This window comes from Lacerta agilis, chromosome 1 (genome assembly GCF_009819535.1).
Source record: "Lacerta agilis isolate rLacAgi1 chromosome 1, rLacAgi1.pri, whole genome shotgun sequence".
Taxonomy (NCBI): domain Eukaryota; kingdom Metazoa; phylum Chordata; class Lepidosauria; order Squamata; family Lacertidae; genus Lacerta; species Lacerta agilis.
The window spans coordinates 11,443,702-11,458,428 of record NC_046312.1 but is presented as its reverse complement, the minus strand read 5'-3'; the positions used below and the strand labels follow the sequence as shown (position 1 = coordinate 11,458,428).

The 14,727-nt window shown below is 46.1% G+C and overlaps 1 protein-coding gene across 2 annotated transcripts in view; it reads left to right on the top strand.

The window, feature by feature from the left end:
* Positions 1–13,804, top strand: part of AKT1 (AKT serine/threonine kinase 1) — a 115,114-nt gene extending 101,310 nt beyond the window's left edge. The window contains exons 11-14 of one of the 2 annotated variants that reach the window (XM_033138566.1): positions 6,398–6,612; positions 8,305–8,392; positions 10,886–10,988; positions 12,578–13,804. In XM_033138566.1, coding sequence (XP_032994457.1) covers positions 6,398–6,612; positions 8,305–8,392; positions 10,886–10,988; positions 12,578–12,657 — 486 coding nt within the window. In that variant the 3' untranslated portion in view covers positions 12,658–13,804. The remainder of the gene's footprint in view (positions 1–6,397; positions 6,613–8,304; positions 8,393–10,885; positions 10,989–12,577) is intronic. The other variant, XM_033138574.1, reaches the window with a different exon arrangement.
* Positions 13,805–14,727: the final 923 nt, after the last annotated feature.

The following is a 14,727-nucleotide window of genomic DNA, read 5'->3' as shown; positions in this document are numbered from 1 at the left end:
ACAGATGCAGGCACCCAGTGGTGGTGCTGCTGCAGATGAACTCCAAATACAGACGTTCCGAACCGCAGGGAAACCAAAGAAGGATGTTAAAAACAGTTCTAGCTCTTTATTAAAGAAGGCGTAGACTTGCAGCAAAGCAGCCTGCCAGGTCTCCCAACCTTTACAGACCCAGGATGGAGACTGCAGCGAGATGGCTTGTCCTGTATACGCAAAGCAGCATACGTAACTTTGTCCTAAGACATCCCTTCCCATCCCTTCACCTGCCCAGATGAGGGCATAAGTGGCAGATACCCAAGTCTTAACAGATAGCTCCCCTTTCTGGGCTTAGAGCCCAGCACCCAAAGCCCACAAATAAGCGTATAACATCAACGCAAGCCAGTTTCCTTACATCAAAGCAAATGAATGTAGACATATGAGAGTTCATTGCTGCAACGACTACCAGTTAATTGTGGGGTTCTCTTGACTACCAAGATGGCATTTGCAGAGCTTCCTAACATCTCACCTTTGGTTCAACGCTAGAGACCGAGATAAAAATATATGATTTCCCCCCTTTTCCTTGCTACTCTCTCCCAATTTTTTAAACATGTATAGAATAGCATTTTTATATGGAGTGATGGCATATATAGTTCTCCCCCTCCTTGTATCTTCACAACAACCCTGTGAGGTAGGTTAGCCTGAGAGTGAGTGACTGACCCAAGTTCACCCGGCGAACTTCATGGCTGGGACTTGAACCCTGGTTTTCCAGGTCCTCTAACCACAACGCCACACTGGCTTTCGTTCTAGGGATGTCTTTTATTCCTTCCCCACCCTGGAGGCCCTGCAGATTCTCTTAAGAATGCAGGACAATAGCTCTCTCCCTGTACCTGGCTACTGTAATCCTCTATGAGTAAATCAGCTGTCGTAAAATATCCTAGCCGGTAAAATTTGGGCACAAGTAAAAAAATAAAGGCAACAAAATCTGCTTCGTGCATTTCAAAACTTCATTTTGCAGACGCGCCAGAAAGAAAACAGCAGCATTGTTAGCTCACATTAGCAATAGAATAGAATAGAATGCAGTTGTAACTTTAAACAGTAGTAACTTTACTAGCAGTTGTAACTTTAAACTTTAAAGTAGATGATCCATATGTCCCAAGTACAAATGAGATTGATGATTACAAGTTGTGCATTCAGACATAGAAAGGGGTTGTGAGAGCTTCAGACCCATTGAGTAGCAAAAGATGGGTGTTTGTCCTTCCAACCTTGAAGTCTCTTTGCAATCATAGCAGCTCGGAGGGTCCACTTTTGTCGTCCCTCTGTTAGCCCCCACATTGCAGGAATTACAATTAAGAAGTGCATGAGCATCCACAGATAATTAATTAATTAATTAATTAATTAATTAATTAATTAATTAATAATTTGTGCCCCGCCCATCTGGCTGGGTTTCCCCAGCCACTCTGGGCTGCTTCCAACAAAGATTTAAAATACATTAAAATGTCACACATTAAAAACTTCCCTAAACAGGGCTGCCTTCAGATGTCTTCTAAATGTCAGGTAGTTGTTTATCTCTTTGACATATGATTGGAGGGCGTTTCACAGGGCAGGTGCCACTACCAAGAAGGCCCTCTGCCTGGTTCCCTGTAACCTCACTTCTCGCTGTGAGGGAACGGCCAGAAGGCCGTCAGTGCTAGACCTCAATGTCCGGGCAGAATGATGGTGGTGGAGACGCTCCTTCAGGTATACAGGACCGAGGCCATTTAGGGCTTTAAAGGTCAGCACTAACACTTTGAATTGTGCTCGGAAACATACTGGGAGCCTATGTAGGTCTTTCAAAACCGGTGTTATGTGGTCTCGGGGGCTGCTCCCAGTCACCAGTCTAGCTGCCGCATTCTGGATTAGTTGTAGTTTCTGGGTCACCTTCAAAGGTAGCCCCACGTAGAGCACATTGCAGTAGTCCAAGTGGGAGATAACTAGAGCATGCACCACTCTGGCGAGACAGTCCGCAGGCAGGTAGAGTCACAGCCTGCATACCAGATGGAGCTGGTAGACAGCTGCCCTGGATACAGAACTGACCTGCACCTCCATGGACAGCTGTGAGTCCAAAACAAAGTTAATGTGAATAATAAGATCTTGCCAGAAGGAAGACACCGCAGGACACACCTGCATTGCCTGCCTCGGAGAGGCATTGTCTGCAAGTCGCCAACATCTCTCTGAACTAGCCAAGGCACCGTGGAGTCCATTTACCCCCCCCCCCAGGGGGGGGCACCAGCTTTTGATGAATTTATCTTCCTTTTCAAAAGCCTGCCTTCGCTAAGTAGTTTTGCTCACCTGCTCCCAGAGCCCCTTCACTTGATTTGGAATTTGGTTCAGCAAGCAGAATATATTTTTTTTTTTAAAAAAAAACAACTTTATTCCTTTTTCTCTCCTTTCTGAGTCCAGTAGTGGCCCCGACAGACTTCTGAGGACGTCACTGGGAGTGTAGTAAGGTCTAGATGCACTTCCGAACCTCTTTTCTTTCCCACTTCCCCGACAGCAATTGGGGGGGGGGGAGGTCTCATTGCAATTATTCTTTTGTGGTGGAGTCTCCTTCTTTGGAGGTCTTTAAGCAGAGGCTTGACAGCCACCTGTCAGGAATGCTTTGATGGTGTTTCCTGCTTGGCAGGGGGTTGGACTGGATGGCCCTTGTGGTCTCTTCCAACTCTATGATTCAATGGCAGTATCTCAGAAACCTTGGGCATAGGCCTTGCAAGAGCTCTTCTTGGGCCTCACCAAAAGAGAGCAGCCTTCCTCTCCTCTCGCTGCACAGCTCAGTTGGTAGACCATGAGACTCCTAATCTCAGGGTCATGGGTCCGAGCCCGACAATGCGCAAATGATTCCTGCATGGATGAGCTGGGATAGGCTCCTAATCTCAGGGTTGTGTTTTCGAGTCCCACATTGGGCAAAAGATTCCTGCTTTGCATGGGGTTGGACTAGATGACCCTCGTCGGTCCCTTCCAACTTTACAATTCTACGATCCCGTGAATCTCCCGCAATAGCAAAGTCTCTGCTCCTGTTTGCAACTGCTCCAAGGGGGCCTTGAGAAGTGTGGGCAGAAAGTCCTGTCAGCAAAGGGCACCTATGCATTGTGACACAGCCCCGCGTGCAAAGCCTTCCCAAAGCCGCCGTGCCCCCGCCCTTGTCCCGGTTGCTCGTAAAGGATGATGAGGCTGGCTCCTGGAATCCTGGCAGACGAGGCAGCTGTGTTGGTCTTCTACATATATGGGGGCAGCTGCAGAGCCAGCTGTCGCTCGGTGCGAATCATACGGCAAGAGGCAGGCTGTAAATAGACCTGCGTGGGGTAACCCAATACCTGGCAGCCTCTGGCTTTTCGCTGCAGGCCGACTTCCAGGTTCCAGTATCCTACCCCCAACACACTCCCCCCACCCCCCAACAGAGCACAGTACTAAGCAGTTAGCAGGCTCTAGACTCGCAGGGGTGTCCTAACTTTTTTCAAAGATTTGATGAAGTGAACATGCGTGAGAGCCGGCCAAAGTTGCTCAGCTTTTTTTTTAAGGATTGAACTTGTTGACCTCCTTTTAGGATTTTACCCCAGGAAATAAACTGCCACAGGGGCCGGAATGAACTGACCGGCGCACCAGATTAGGCCCCCCGACATGGATTTTGGACATGCCTGCTCTAGAGGGATGGGCAAGCAGGGAGAAGAGCAAACTGTCTAATGTTCGTTTTCTCTCTCTCTCTCTGCGTCATCGTTCAGCTCTCTTCACCATCTCTGTGCTTAAGGAAGGCATGCCTTGGGCGTGAGCAGCTTGCCTTTCTGAGTTGTAAGGCCAGTTCCATAAAGCAGGGCAGAATAATTTGGATTGCTGCAGAGGTTTAAGGCTTCTAACCCTCTTGGCTTTTAACTAGTTCTGTGTGTCGGTTTGTTTATTACACTCCTGTCCGACTTTTCCTCCTAGGAGCTCAGCGTAGTTGGTCCTTCCCATTTTACTCCCCACAACAACCCTGAGAGGTAGGCTCAAGCCGAGAGGCAGTGACCCGACTCAAGGTCACCCAGTGAGCATCACAGCTGAGTCGAGATTTGAATTCGCGTGTCCTCGTCCGACACTCTCTAGCCCAGGGAAGGAGAACCTGAGGCCCTCCAGAAATTGCTGAACTACAACTCCCATCGTTACTGGCTGGGGCTGGTGGGAGTTGTAGCTCAGCAACATCTGGAGGACTGAAGGTTCCTCACCCCTGACATTTTAAAATGGCACTATTCTACTGCCGCCAATATGAAGAGGGCATTGAAAAGATAGGCTTCCTTTATTTTTATATTGTATTATTTGTAATTCCCATGTTGTGGGGAGGTTGGACTAGATGACTGATTCCGTCAGTCTACATGACTATTTGTACTTGCTTTTTACGTTCGTAAATCACCTTCTGCCAGTGCTCTCAAGGTGGTTTAAAAGAAAGAGGTATTCCATACAATTACACAATAGTTAAAATGTCCAGGTACGAGGAGGGCGAGCCAAGTGGCGCTGAGCCTCCTCTGAGTTGATGGAGTGATCCTCACCGTGTCTCTTTGAGATGCAGCCCGGTGTAAAGGCTCACAGCAGAAGCTCTTCTGGGGGGGGGGGGAGGCCAAATTGCAGTTGTTCTTGGCCAGCCTTTTAAACAGAGGAACAAGGACTGCCTTAACAGCAAGAGTGTTAGAACTGTAAAAACCTCTGCAGCAATCCTGCTGTGTAATTTATTGCACGTTGCATATCGGTAGCAGTAACAATAAGGCAGTCGTTCTTAGGGGGGTGGGAGCATGTTGTGAGTTTGCACCCTCTGTTGTTTCACTGCACACCCCACTGCGCTCCTCCCATCCCCTGTAATTGCTCCCCCAGCTAAACACGCAAAGTTTTTTAACTGTTCTTCATAACATTTGATCTCTTCTGTTTGTTTGTTTTTGCTCATCCGCACGTCTCTCTTTGTGTGGGGTAGGGGAGAGGGGTACTTTTCCTAACTTCATTGTGAGCTGTTGTTTTTTTTATGCTGGGTATTGCAAATGTATGTGTGGTTCCCCCCTGCTGTGTTGAAACCTCATAGATTTCTGTTTATGTTTCATATGGGTGGCATTTGCAAGACAATTTCTAACGAAGTTCTTGGCCTGCATTTAAAAACAAACAAAACCTGTTAAGAGTTCCCAGTTGTGTGTGGGGGGGGGCACAACTGTCAACAGAATAGTTAAAGGTCTGGGGGAGTATTGGAGAGCTTTCACATCTCTGGCTAGTTGGGTTAAAATGCTCTCACGTGCCATTGTGACGATGAAACTTGTCAAAGCTTTGAAGTACTTCAGTAATTTTTTTGTATAATGTCAACAGTAAATCCCTTCATCCGATGCAAAACAGTCTCCATTTCTATACGTATTCCTGTGCATCTTACCCATATTTTAAATACTGGCTTCATTGTCCATCATGATAAACCCTTTCATCCATTTCTTGTCCCATTAGAGTAACCTCTTTTGCATATGTGTAAACATACGGACTGCCTTGGGTACCAGGTTTCTGTTACACCCCTCTAGATGCTGTTGGCCTCAAACTCCCATTGCTCCCAGGCAGCATGTCCAGCGGCCAGGGATGATGGAAGCTCACAGAATCGTAGAATTGTAGAGTTGGAAGAGACCCAAGGGTCATCTAGTCCAACCCCCTGCAATATAGAAATCTCAACTAAAGCATCCATGACAGATGGCCATCCAACCTCTGCTTAAAACCTCCAAGGAAGGGGAGTCCACCAGCTCCCGAGGGAGACCATTCCACTGTCAAACAGCTCTTCCCCTCAGAAAATTCTTCCTGATGTTTAGTCAGAATCTCCTTTCTTGTAATTTGAAGCCATTGGTTCGGATCCTACCCTCCAGCGCAGGAGAAAACAAGCCTGCTCCATCTTCCATGTGACAACCCTTGAGATATTTGAAGATGGCTATCATATCTCCTCTCAGTCTCATCTTTTCCCCAGGCTAAACATGCCCATTCAATCCTTTTAAGGCTTGGTTTCCAGACCCTTGGTCATCTTGCTTGCCCTCCTCTGCTTGTCAACATCCTTCTTAAATTGTGGGGCCCAGAATTGGACACAGTATTGCAAGTGTGGTCTGACCAAGGTGGAATAGAGTGGTACTATTGCTTCCCTTGATCTGGACACTAGACTCCTGTTGACGCAGCCTAGAATGGAATTCGCTTTTTTTGCTGCTGCATCACACTGTGGACTCAGGTTAAGCTTGTGTCCTACTAAGACCCCATGTGGGGTGGGGAGAAGGTTCCTCATCCCTGGCCTGAATGGATGCTGTGCAGGAAAAAAAGGCAAGCAGACTGTTACAGGACAGGAATTCCTTACTTCTGCTTATCTGCCCCATGAATGAGTTAGGCTTGCCATTGACATAAAGCTCCGGCCTTCTTGCAGGTGCTGGAGGACAACGACTACGGCCGTGCGGTGGACTGGTGGGGCTTAGGAGTCGTCATGTACGAAATGATGTGCGGGCGTCTCCCTTTCTACAACCAGGACCACGAGAAGCTCTTTGAGCTCATTCTCAGCGAAGAGATCCGGTTCCCGCGCACGTTATCGCCCGAAGCAAAGTCGCTTCTGTCGGGCTTGCTGAAGAAGGATCCAAAGCAAAGGTGAGGCCTTGACATTTCTGGTCTTCCCGATGCAGGCGGCTCCTAAATCCCAGAGGCAGATTCAGGGCAGGTCAAAGGAAGTGCTTTTTCCCAGAAGGCGTAGTTAAACTAAGATGGACACACAAAGTCCATTGTTAAACTGCCCCCCACCAACTTGGATGTTAGTGACTGTGGAGGCCAATTCTGAACCCACACGTCCTTCCACATTGGGGACATTGGTTCCCAAGTGGGAGCTGATCACGGTGTGGATTTGCCAGGCGTGCCTTCCTCTTAGCATGTTTCTTCCTTGTGTTCTGAGTTTAAGTGTCTTCAAAGTCCATGACACCTTTGGTAAAGGCTGTTCTCCAACTGGAGTGCTCGCAGACCAGTGTTTTCCAGTTGTTGGTGTTTACAGGTATACTACATTTTTTTAGATTTGCCTTGAGACAGTCTTTAAACCTCTTTTGTTGACCACCAGCATTATGCTTTCCATTTTCAAGTTCGGAATAGAGTAGTTGCTTTGGAAGACGATAATCAGGTATCCGCACAACATGACTAGTCCAACGAAGTTGATGTTGAAGAATCATTGCTTCAACACTGGTGATCTTTGCTTCTTCCAGTACACTGGCATTAGTTCGCCTGTCTTCCCAAGTGATGTGTAAGATTTTTTGGAGACACCGTGCTTTGAAGTCCATATCGTGATATCGGCATCATAATTTTTGACATGGCAAATCACGGTGTTTGTGTGCTATGCAAAAATCACAATGTGGAGGAAACCGTGAAGCCAGCCGATGCTTCTCTCGATTCCTGTAGCCCCTGTTAACTCTTGACAGCTCAGCTCTCCCCGGCCTCATGGAGGGAGCAGCGAATCACAAGAGCAGGCGAGCGCCAGCAAAAATCACAATGCAGGAAAAACCATGAAGTCAGCTGTTGCCCCTTCATAGCTCCATCCTTATTTCAGACTTCATGATAGATCACACTGTTTAGCTGGTGATATATCACGATGTGGTGGAGTCTCCTTCTTTGGAGGTCTTTAAGCAGAGGCTTGACAGCCATCTGTCAGGAATGCTTTGATGGTGTTTCCTGCTTGGCAGGGGGTTGGACTGGATGGCCCTTGTGGTCTCTTCCAAGTCTAGGATTCTGTGATTCTATGAGATACCGCCCAGCCGTACTAGATGGGCCATTGTTCTCTTTGTTCTCCTGTGCTCTCCTGCTGTGAGTGCTGGTATTCCTGGCTTGTTTAAGCCAGCGTTCTCCTCACGTTGCTTCAAAGCATCCTCTAAAATGAGCAGTGAAATGCCTTGTGTGTCATCCCAGTGTCCGTATAATCTGACAGCATTTCTGCTAACTATAGAATTGGCCACTTTGGCCACTCATTTTTCATGCTCCTTTTAATAGCAAATGTGGGGAAATGGAACATCATAGAGCAGGCAAATGTTTTGGGACTACAACTCCCATCATCCCTGACCACTGGTCCTGTTAGATAGGGATGATGGGAGTTGTAGTCCCATAACGTCTGGAGGGCCGAGTTTGCCTATGCCTGTCATAGAGCAAGTAAAAATTATGAAGTGTTTCTTCCTCTCCACCACCCACCCACCCACAAAAAAAATCCACTGCAGTTCAGGTTGATTATTTGACTTGGTTTCAAAGCTGTTGAATGCTTTTCTGCTAAACGTTTTAAGCGCACACAAAATGGTATTTTTCTCCCCACAGGTTAGGCGGTGGACAGGATGACGCCAAGGAGATTATGCAACACAAATTTTTTGCTGGCATCGTATGGCAGGATGTGTATGAAAAAAAGGTATTCAGAGTTTTGCATGTTGGAAGATGTGGTTTGTTGGTGCTTCACAGCTGGAGGCAGTGATGTTCCTGAAAACCAGGCATTGGGAACCGCAGGATGGTTCCCCCCCCCCCATAACCCATGGCTTTGCTAGTGTGGCTCTCTGCCACCCTCTAGTGTTCAACACCCACAAAAGTTTATAGCTGCAGATCAAAATGGGCTTTTTTTGGCTCACGTAGTGACGGCTGTCCCTTGATTATCATTTCACTGAATGTTGCTGTCCAAGTATCATGCCATTCAGGTTAATTAAAAAGGCCTTGTGCAATCAGATGGGAAAGATGATTTACAGTTGCCTTTGCAAAGCCCATAAAACTTCCCAGAGCTTATCCTGCTCCCCTTGTCTCCAAGCTTCTTGCTGCGAAAAACGGAAGGGGTGAGTCAGATTCAGTGAGTGCCAGCCATGCCCTCATTTACCTCCATTTCCGCTCTGCATCTCTTTTAAAAAAAAATGGCTCCATGTCTTGTTGCATTTTTTGAATTACAGGTAGGTAGCCGTGTTGGTCTGCCATAGTCAAAACAAAATGAAATAAAAAAAATTCCTTCCAGTAGCAACTTAGAGACCAACTAAGTTTGTTCTTGGTATGAGCTTAGTTGGTTTCTAAGGTGCTACTGGAAGGAATTTTTTATTTCATTTTTTGAATGTTTCACATAGAATTTAAACACTTTAATAGCTTAAGTCTGCTATTTCCCCCTGGTCGCTACCCTGCAGGAGTTTTCGCACGGTGGTGCTGTAGAGTTAAAGGCCAATCTTCGTGCATCTTCGCATAGCATGCTTCAGGTTGAAGCCTTAATATTTTTCGCAGCAGACCAGAATAGTTTTGCAACGGACTGTTGTCTCCCCTGCCGCCACCCCCAACTCCACGTCCGCACAAGAACTCCTGGTAGTGCAGCTGCATTGTGTAAGCGGATATGGGGGTGTTCCCATTGCATGCACTTTGGAAAGGCCTTTGCTCAAGTTCCTGAGCGCCAATAGTCTCCCGTGTAGGTAACCTGTGATGCACCTTGAAACCAAAATTTCAGCTGCCTTGTCTTCTGCTTCCTGGTTGATGCCTTGTCATTATGAATTCAGGTTGTGTTGGGAAGTGGACCAGCATTTTTATGAGTATGGAAAGTACTCTTATTCCATGCAGGCATGCACAATCAACAGAATTATAATGGCAGAATTCCCTCCCCCCTCCTTATTGCATAGCATTTTTCCTCTGTTTGCTCATCTGATGGCAATACTGTTTTGACCCTGGGGTGGCTGACCAGTGGCCCTCCAGGCGTCGCTGAACTACAACTCCCATCAGCCCCAGCCAGCATGGCTAGTGCTCAAGAGAGGATGGAGGTTGTAGCCCAGCAGTGTTGGAGGACCACAGGCTCTCCATCCCTGCCAGCCCCCACTAGCCCTAGGCGGTACTACCACTGGTGAGGCACAATGTTGTTTGACTCCAACTCCCATCGGCTCCTGCCAACATGGTCAGGGATGATGGGAGTTGTAGTCTGGAAGGCACCACATTGGCTACTCTTGGCTTAGCATTATGCCATAAATGGACTCGTGTGGCCTGCGCTGGGACACAGCAGCGTTATGTGAGCAGGTGGTTATGTATAAACTAGTTCCGCTGTTTTCTAAAACTGGCAGTACAGTGGTACTTCTGGTTATGAACAGGATCCGTTCCGTAGCCCCGTTTGTAATCCGTGACGTCTGTATCATGAAGCGCCACGTCTGCATGTACGTGACGTGATTTGCTGCGTCTGCGCATGTGCGAACCGCTGAACCCGAAAGTAACGCATTCCGTTACTTCCGGGTCGCCGCAGTGCATAACCCGAACGTACGCATCCCGCAGCATATGTAACATGAGGTATGACTGTATAATCACTTGTGCACATCATAACCTTGTTTCCCATCGTTTCGGATTGTGAATTAAAACAAACAAAAAAGTTAAAACAACACACATATTTAAATTGGTCAGCATCAAGCCAGTGTGGTGTAGTGGTTGAGAGCGGTAGACTCGTAATCTGGCGAACCGGGTTCGTGTCTCCACTCCTCTACATGCAGCTGCTGCGTGACCTTGGGCTAGTCACACTTCTCTGAAGTCTCTCAGCCCCACTCACCTCACAGAGTGTTTGTTGTGGGGGAGGAAGGGAAAGGAGAATGTTAGCCGCTTTGAGACTCCTTCGGGTAGTGATAAAGCGGGATATCAAATCCAAACTCCTCTTCTTCTTCTTCTTCTTCTTCTAGGTCCTTTTGTCTGCTCTGTGGGGTCTTGAGCTCTAAATGACCCACCCATTCTCTCAAGTTCAGTACATCAGGCAATCATTTAGAAAGTGAGTGAAAATCCAGATCAGGTGCCAGAACTACATTATGCTAAGTGAAATCAGCAGAGAGTTAGCCATTTTAAAAGGAGCGGAACCACCCCTCGCCAATGGTAGGATGGTAAATACTGATGGTTTTGATTCTCTCCTTTTTTCCAGCTCGTACCACCATTTAAACCACAGGTGACATCTGAAACGGACACGCGCTACTTTGATGAAGAATTCACAGCACAGATGATCACTATCACCCCTCCTGATCAAGGTAAAAACTGCTGCGGTTGTCATTATAAAGATTTATATCACTCTATATCACCAGGTTTGTCTTCATGAAAGGATTGCATAGACTGACAGGGATTCAGCCAGTATCTCCCAGAAAGCAAAGACTTAAAGTTCTCTGGAGTTTTTATCGAAAGCCCTGCAGATCCGAGGGTTGAGAACCTCTGGCTTGTAGGCCAATCTCAGTCCATGAGGGCTCAACGTCAGCTCAGTGGTTGAGAGTGGTTCAGATGTCAGCTGGAGGAGAGGAAGAGGATGCTAAATTATGCACATCTTTCCCCACCCAAGTCAGCCATGATTTAACCCCCGCCTCCTTAGCAGAGCAGGATCTCATGCAAACCTGTTCCTGATTCAGGAAGGATATTGCATTGAAATCCCCTACAAAAATAAAGGTTTTTCAACCAGCTCCTGTTTGAAGCTCTGGTTTTACGAAGTCCAAACAGGAATGCCGGGCTGGTTGAAAGCCATTCTGCAGGCTCCGTTTTTTTAACTTTGTTTGGCTTCACCTGGCTGTTCCCAACTCCCATCTGCTCCAGCCAGCATGGCCAAGAGTCATGGACGATGGAAGTGCCCTGGGAGGGTCACCAGTTCCCCATTCCTTCCATGACTCTTTCTTGGCTAGACAACCTGTGTAGACTTAGCTTCTTGAGACGGGGAGCCACAGTGTGTGCGTTTTATAGTTACCCAGTAAAGTAGGAGTGGACGAAAGATAGAACGAGAGCTACTTGGAGATCACTGGGAGGTTCAAAGTAGACGGACAAGGGTTTCTGAATCCTAGAGAGAGCCAGTGTGGTGTAGTGGTTAAGTGCGGTAGACTCGTAATCTGGAGAACCGGGTTCGTATCTCCACTCCTCCACATGCAGCTGCTGGGTGACCTTGGGCTAGTCACACTTCTTTGAAGTCTCTCAGCCCCCCTCACCTCACAGAGTGTTTGTTGTGGGGGAGGAAGGGAAAGGAGAATGTGAGCCGCTTTGAGACTCCTTCGGGTAGTGAAAAGCGGGATATCAAATCCAAACTCTTCTTCTTCTTCTTCTTCTTCTTCTTCTTCTTCTTCTTCTTCTTCTTCTTCTTCTTCTTCTTCTAGCAATTGCAACCACAAAACTACTTTTTGCAACTCTATTAGGCTGCTAAGGTAAAGAAAGGTTCGGAACATAGGAAGCTGCCTTGGACCAAGTCAAAACATTGGTCCATCTTCCTCAGTATTTTGTACACTGAATGACAGCATCTCTCTCAGGTTTCAGGCAAGGGGTCTCTCCTGGGGATGCCACAGATTGGACCTGGGACTTTTCTGCATAAAGCCCCTAACCAAGAGCCAACTCCTTTGTGAAAGGACTGTGAGCTCAGTTTAGTTTAATGATTTCCCCCAGCTCGGAATATGCTCAGAGGCACCTTGTTCTTTAATTGTAACACAACACATCTTTTTGCATCTAGCTCTGGTTAGTAGGTCTTGGCTAACCAAAACAAAATAAAACAAAGTAGACCCGACAAGCCTGAAGTCTTTCAAGCCTTGCTTGTAAAGCACTGTACGCATTGGTATCTCAGCAGAATAATAGAATGCTTTCTTTCTGCTTCCAGATGACAATATGGATTACGTTGACAGCGAGCGACGGCCGCACTTCCCTCAGTTCTCTTACTCGGCCAGCGGAACGGCTTAGTGTTTCATTTATCCATTCACAGGAACCAATCAGACTGCATTTTGGGGACCTTATAATTTCGACGGACACTAGAGATCTCTCTACGATACATGATTTGCAAACTATGTTTGTACTACAGTTTAGTTGAATTTGTAGGAAGCCTCACAGGTTGTGTATTTAAAACAATCCTGATGCATTTTTGAATCGGAATCTCTGAAGCAATTTTGAGGAAGGAAGACAAAAGGATCCACTCATAGAGCGCAATTTAAAATGTAAGAAAAAGGCTTTTTCTTCCGAAAAACGACCTTTTTTTTTGGTTTTTAAGAATATGCACCAAAACTGTTTTCTTTCTAGCAGTTTCAGATTTTCCATTATTATTTGGTTTTGGGGGTTTTTTGTGGAAAACTTTATTAAAAAGTTTAAAAAGAAGTTGTTTAAGGTTATCAACCTAGCAGCAGCAGCAGCAGTGACCATTTGAGAAAAACCTCTTTTTTTATTTATTGCATACCATTTCATTATGTAAGTAGTGAACCTGCACTCTGAATCATTAGATATATTTAGGATGAGAGACAGATTTAGGTAGTGCAATACGAGCAACAATGCAAAATAGTCTGAACAAACTCTGGAGATAACAAAAGGTTCAGCCGCTATTTGGACAGAAACAAAACAAAACAAAATGTCAGCAAAGTTAAGATACTAATTATAGGAATGGCACTAATGGCCTCAATGAGGTAAAATCAGAACCAATAGTTACGCTACCCACACCTTCTTAAAAGACAGTACAAAGTTACATATCAAACGGAGCTGTATGGAACTTGATCCATATTTTGCAGTGCACTGGGAGGTAGTCTACTAAAGGCAGTGAGTTTTAATTATTCCATCTGAGTGTATTTATCTAGGTTTTATCTTGCTGAATATCAGCAGATATCCACTGGTATTTTCTCTTGCCATGGGCTACGTTGAAACTAGCAGAAGTCGAACAAGGGTCTTTCTGCACTCATCTTCCCAGACTATATTCTCATCCCAGTTTCCTACTAGTTGTGCCTTGGAGAAACGAGCCAGTTTTACCAACTTCAACTGGAAAAAAACCCCAAATGCTTCTTAGTTGCAGAATTGACCAGCAGGGAGAGGGGTGGGCAGGCATGCCTGTATATTAAATGACAAAAGGGGGGGGGGGAATGCCGACAGCAACCGCACAATATTCTTAAGCGACGAAACATCTTGCCAAACGAGTTGACAAGTCAAATTTCAGGCACCGAAGCCATAGCTTTGTTCGTATATTTATAAAAGGCAGTTCTAAAATGGGAACGTGAAATGCACGTTGATATTACTACATCCATGTGTTCTGTCACTCACTTCAATGTACATTTTTAATTATTCTTTTTAGGGGAGTGGGGAGGAAAGCTCAGTGGTGACACCAGCACTTGGATTGAGGGGTGGGGAATGTGTGGCCCTTTGGACGCTGCTGTGCTCACTCTCAGGGGCCGATGAGCATTGCGATCCAACAACATCCATGTGCCTGCAAGTTCCCCATCCCTGGTGAGGAGGAAGCTCTGCCTTTTGCAGATGGGTGTAAAAAATATTAATTGGGTTAAAGTTCCACGTGTTCAAAAAGCGAACTCTCTCTTCCCCCATGCCCTGCCCTTTATTATCACTTTTGTTTTACATTTTCACAGAAGCCACCTCATTTTGAATCTGCCGGATGTTTAACTAAATTGTCTCTTTGCCTTTTGACACGGGCCAGGATTTCTGAATGCTCGCTTGTGCCGCGAATGAGTTTATTCAGTTGTGGCTTTATGTTCTTTTTAGATATGCTTTTGTTTCTGTTCTCTTATCTGTGCAAAAACGTTGATTGAATATACTGCAGTTCCTTAACACGTGTTTTTTTAAAAAAATTTTTGAAAGGGAATGCACCCTCAGTTTTCCCTCTACATGAAATCCCATCATTTTGTGTGTTCTTTTTTGTTTGTTTTTTACAACATTCAACTCTAGTATTTTTACTTATGATATGAAAGTTTCCCTCAAAATACTTCAATAAAATGTGCTTTAACAAGTTAGCTCGGGCCTTGGCTTTGGTGGAGCAAAACTGGA